Below are 6,000 nucleotides of genomic sequence, written 5' to 3' on the forward strand. Positions count from 1 at the left end.
GTTCCCTAATCTACATTATGCCACACTGTAGGGCTGCCAGTACACATTATGCCACACAGTATCCCCAATTCACATTATGACATAGTGTCCCTAGTTCAGATTATGCCACATTACAGTGCCCCCTGTTCATGTTATGCTTTACTACAGTATATTGCCTCCAGTTCATATTGTGCCACTAGATCAAATTATGTAACATCATAGTTCCCTCTAATTCATATTACACCACATTACAATGAGCAGGTAAAATGATACCACTTAATATATTTTTGTTATTATCTGGGCAGTGCCGGATTAAAGCTGGTGGGGACCCTGCACAGTGGAGCTTGTGGGGGCCCCCACCACTAAGATTGCACTCCCACCCACACACGCTTACACACGTGAACACACACAACACACATACAGGCATACAATGAGTACAATGAGTCACTTACAGAGGACAGCTCCTCAGCAGCCGGCATCTCACAGTCACTGTCTCGCAGGATTTCCCTATTTCTCGAGACTCTGCACGGAGGACTCCTGCCCTCCTACAAGTCAAAATACAGTATGTGGGGGTCCCGGGGGTGGCGCCCCTGTTGCCACTACCTTAATCTGGCCATGTCTCTGGGGTTTTATAAGTTACTATATTATACATGATGGCCATTCTTGAGGTTCTTAGAGGCTAAGTGGTCTATTTACTAAGTACCAGCCAATCGGCTCCTAACTGTTATTTTTCAAACACAGCCTGTGGCATAGCAGTTAGGAGCCGATTGGCTGGTACTTTATCTCCAGCGACTTTATCTCCATCCAAGGCTTAGTAAATAGACCCTTTAGTTTAACAGCAAACTATTTACATTTTTGGGAGTGTATAACAGTAATCCATCGTCTATATAAAACCAAAAATCATTGACCTGTTAACTTGGCTGAGATAGCTGTGTTTCTCCCATAAGGGCGGTGAGTATAACCAGTGTTACTGGTGACAGTTGGGAGGGTTTACTGGGAAGAGGTGATATCTGGACAATAGCTACCACAGATCTTCAGTTTGCAGCAAACCTTGGGCAGGGAGTTGAGTAATGAATGGGAAAATGATCTTCTCTGCACCCCCTCCCATATGTACAAGTTGGCCCCAGGCTATCATCTGACTCCTCCTGGACCTCCAATTCTCATTGGTTATCACTGGTGTAGGGATGACCTTTGGCAGGATGCATCAAATGGCTCATAACAATGGCATGTAACCAGTGGCGGCTGCAGCTCACAACGAATTATGCAGGGGGGAGTGGGTTAGCACATATGAACATACATGCAGCAGGGATGTGCGATGAGTTAAATGGCTCAGGAGGCACTGACTAGTACCAGAGCCAGATTTACACACAATATATAAGCCCAAGGGTGCATGTGGGCATTATACAGAGGTGCAGCAGTATACTGTTGGATATATGGTGAGCTTTGATCAGAGATGTGTGGAAGAGGTAAGCAGATGACTGCCTCACCTGTCATAGACTTTTTACTCCAGAGTTGTTACTATAAAAATATATTCTTTGTATTTTTTATATACTTTATATGGTCAAAACTCTTGCATACACGTTAGTACAGGAAAGGCTCTGCATGTAACATATGTGCTGCTGCAGGTTTCTGGGGATCAGCAGCACGGCGTGTCCTCTTACAGCTGCCCGTGAACCCGGGACTCAGTATTTGGCATAACTCCTCCACTCTCCTGCTAAGCCCGCCCCAAGGCTCCCATTGGCTAGCTTTCACAAGAGTCTGGGAATGGGCTTTGAAGGAGAGTGGAGCCGAATGCAGTAAGACAAGCAGCGCTGCCGATCCCTGGGGATCAGCAGACAGCACATATGTTACATACATCCCTGCATGTATGTTCATATGTGCTAACCTGTTCTGCTCTACATGCCGCCAATGTATGTAACTCTTGTTTCTAAAATATACAATGGATGCAGCCATCCATGAAAGTACAGTAGTTGCGTACATAGGCGTTCAACTGCTCACATAAGATGGAGCAAACAATAGTGCTACTTAAGAAGCACCAATCGGAATTTCAGTGCCTACGGATGCTGCAAGTGGGCGTCTCAGTCCTTGCACATCATACACACGGATGTGCACCAGGGAAGAGCTTTGTAACAGCATTTGCATATAGTCGCAGACAGGCAATGGTCAGAAGATGCAGTCACGGATGCGGCAAAGTCTAACTCAGAATCAGACTCTAAAACACCTATATTTAAAAAATTGTCATACAAAGGCAGCAATAGTGACTAGTCCTAATCACAGCATTTTACTGCCTTCCTCAAAATAGGTCTAATTATGATTGGTTACAGCTGAAATGTATATATGACAGAGAAATCAGGCTGTAGAGCGGTATGCAGTAACCTGTTAGGCTCTTGAAAGCCCCCATTCTGTGTCCCCTACTGACCGGCGCTGTCCCTCGCTCCCAGCCCCTGTAGTTTTCTTTGCTCCCGTTGCATCTCCTCCACACCGCGGCCACTGTGATCTGTGCGTTGGCTCTTGTGCATGCAGCTATCACACAGCCTCCCTCATTCTGGCGTCCCAGAGTCCAGTGTGCACCTGACAGGAGACTGTATGATATGCGCATGCGCAAGACCCAACGCTGAGATGAAAGTGTCCGCAACGGTGAGGAGACGGATCTGAAGGTGTGTAAAGCACCGGGACTGGCAGCGAAGGACTGCGCCAGGCAGTTGGAGAAGCACAGAGGGTTTTTTCGGCTGCGGAAGAGGTGACTACACTGGGTTAAGGGGTCTATTCATGTAGCAGTGAAAAGCCCTGTTTTGCGTTAAACAGGGCTTTTCTCTGCCTACTGCAATTCACAGAGCGGGTTACCGCGGAGAAGTCTCTGACTTCTTCAGCGGTACCCCCGCTCTGTGCCTGAATCGCATCACCATACCTTTGTATGGTGAGCTCTGCTTTCCGCTTCTCCATGGAGTTTAGGTTCGCCATCTCAGGACGGCGTAACCTGAACTGTGGTGCAGAGACGACAAGGAAGCTCAATGCTTCCCTGCTCTCTGCTCGACACCTGGCGCTGGTCCGCCCCCCGACCTCCCAACAACCACTGCGGCCTGCCGGGAGGTCAACAAGCTGCACATGTGCAAAGGGACCCGCCGCTGGACTCCGCGCATCGCAGGGAGGGACCGCAGGAGATGACCTCACCGCAGGAGCCCCAGACACCGCAGCGCATCGTCGGAAGGGTGAGTATACATGAATTGCTACTTATTACAGCTATACATCGCATCGAAGCGATGCGATGTATAGTGATAAGTAGTAATTCTGTTTTCGTTTTCTTAGTGAATAGACCCCTAAGTATGCAGACGGAGGGAGCTCCGGCGCAAGAGCAGCGGGCATTGGTGAGAGTTTTGTCCTTGCCGTCTAGCATGGCACATGCATGTCTGGCTGCGGCAGTTGGTAGTGTCACTGGGCACCTTGTTCCTCAGTCTGCTGCTGGCACAGTGCATGGTGTATCTCCCTGCATATGCTGTGATTGTATGGCTCTATCTCTGCCCAGCGTTAGCCACACAGTCACAGAGTGACAGATCTGGGCAATTATATAGGAGATTCTTCTGATCCGAACATTATATAGTACTTATGTTCCAAGGACCTATAAACCCACCAGAAGCATTTTTCCAACTCCCCTGTTAGAATACTTATGCCCCCTGTGCCCATCCGCTGTAGTGCCAGTCTCTAATGAAGCTGGCGTTACAATGATACCCTATAGCACAGGAGGGGCACCATCTATGGCGGGACTGCTACTTTGCACTACGTGAATGTTAGTCTCTCTCCTGTCATTTGCATACACTGCCTCATGTAGCAGAGATGCTGTCAGCTAGTAAAGTATATACTGTATCTAAATTTGATGCATTTTAAAGTTGGGAGAAAGTCACATGGGAGTTTCTTAACTTAGAAAAAGGAATATGTATATTAACTGACTGAAAAAGTTTAGAAACAATAATTACATTTTCATTAGTAAGAATATAGTAGTATTAATACCTTGTTACTGTCATTACAACAGCTCATGGTATTACTGTCCAAAGCTCTATCATATTAGTCCTGATACAGAGGTGGAGGTAAATTAGGTGTAAATTTGCAGGAAAGAATCATGCATGGAAATAATGAGTATATTTGGCCATATGCAGTTATACGTATCTCACCATGCAACCACATCTGTGTGTACGGAACATATGCGCCTGCTTTGCTACTAGTCATCATCATTGGTGCATACATTCACCTGTCCTATACTAGGTGCCAACAAAAAGGTCCAGGTCTGCATAGCCTGCATTTACATGATGAGTCCTCAATAAGCGTTGCCTATATGAGAGCACCCTGCTACAGTCCAGTTCTGCCTCTTTAGTCATAACTGTGACCAAACTGGATACAGCTCTACACCATCTGTACTTGTGTGTGTCCATTTTCTGAGTATGCATAATGTGAATTCACATAATATATATGCTCTGCAAACAGGTGTACATTCAGCTATGTATCAGCCCCACTATGAGCAATCCTATATTACCATACCGGTGCCCATCTTATTCACAGCCGCACTCTTACCTTGCTTCATGTTTCCTATGGAAGCCAGGACCCAGCTCCTGTCATTCAGCAGCTGATTGCCCGCGCTTTGACAGTTGCTGAAGGTTTCTGAATGTACTTATCTGTCGCCCCACGCTGTGTTATCTGTCACTGCAATATCCTCCTATGTGACATCAGTAGCAGGGAGCTATGGGTGGGGTCTGTGCACACTGGGAAATCCCTCATTTCAAATTCAATGGTCAGAGAAATTATGAGCGACAGTTTACATCTATTGGCATTCTTTTCCACTTGTCACTTATATGACATCATTCTCTTTCAAAATGTTCCGTCGGGGCCAACAAAATCATCTCCTTGAAGTAAATTATACACACATACACAAAAAAAAAGAAGTGTGTGTGTCTGTATATAAGGTCCTTATATATACTGTATACAGTGTTTATATATACACACACACACACACACACACACACACACACACACACACACACACACACACACACACACACACACACACACACACAGCCATAACATTAAAACCATTGACACGTGATGTGAAGGACATTGATTATCTCGTTACAATGGCTCCTATATATAATAGTAGGATGTACTAGACAAACAATGAACAGTCAGCTCTTGAAGTTGATGGGTTGGAAGTAGGAAAAATGGGCAAACATAAGAATCTGTGCAATTTTGACAAGGACCAAATTGTAATAGCCAGACAACTGGTTCAGAACATCTCCAAAAAGGCAGACCTTGTGGGGTGTTCCTGGTATGCAGTGGTTAGTGCCTACAAAAAGTTGTCCAAGGAAGGACAACTGGTGAACTGGTTGTGGAGCTAATGTCACACAAATTTCTTAAATGTTCCTGCTGGCTATAATAGGAAGGTGTCAGAACACAGGGCATCACAGCTTCCTGCATATGGGGCTGTGTAGCCACAGACATGTAAAAATGTCCATGCTGACCCCTGTTCACCATCGAAAGCACCTACAATGGGCACTTGATCATCTAAACTGTGGTCTGCTCTGATTAATCACATTTTCTTTTACATCATCTGGGTGTGTGGACCTCATTTACTTGAAGAAAAGATGACACCAGGATGCAATATGGGAAGAAGAGAAGCCGGCAGAGGCAGAATGATGCACCTACTATGTTCTGCTGGGAAATATTGGGTCCTGGCATTCATGTGGACGTTACTTTGATACGTACCATCTACCTAAACATTGTTGTAGACCAAGTACACCTTCTCAAGGCAATGATGTTTCCTGATGGCAGTGGCCTCTTTCAACAGTATAATGGCCCTGCAATTCTGCACGAATGGTCAAATTAGATGAAGCATCTGTGGAATGTACTGGAAAAACAAATCTGCAGCTTGGTGTCAGATACAACAGGACAGAAGGACATTCCAAGGAGAGGAAATCTACACAAATTAAGTGCAAAGGCCCATTGCTGGGTATGTTAACCAATGATGCACTAGAACGA

At 45.7% G+C, this 6,000-nt stretch overlaps 1 protein-coding gene across 1 annotated transcript in view; it reads right to left on the reverse strand.

Annotated features, from left to right (window-relative positions):
- Positions 1-4,642, reverse strand: part of LOC135055923 (protein 4.2-like) — a 44,147-nt gene extending 39,505 nt beyond the window's left edge. Inside the window, exon 1 of the mRNA XM_063960522.1 lies at positions 4,543-4,642. Coding sequence (XP_063816592.1) covers positions 4,543-4,552 — 10 coding nt within the window. The 5' untranslated portion in view covers positions 4,553-4,642. The remainder of the gene's footprint in view (positions 1-4,542) is intronic.
- Between the last annotated feature and the right edge of the window lie 1,358 nt (positions 4,643-6,000).

Source organism: Pseudophryne corroboree, chromosome 3 (assembly GCF_028390025.1).
Source record: "Pseudophryne corroboree isolate aPseCor3 chromosome 3, aPseCor3.hap2, whole genome shotgun sequence".
In the NCBI taxonomy this organism is placed as follows: Eukaryota; Metazoa; Chordata; class Amphibia; order Anura; family Myobatrachidae; genus Pseudophryne; species Pseudophryne corroboree.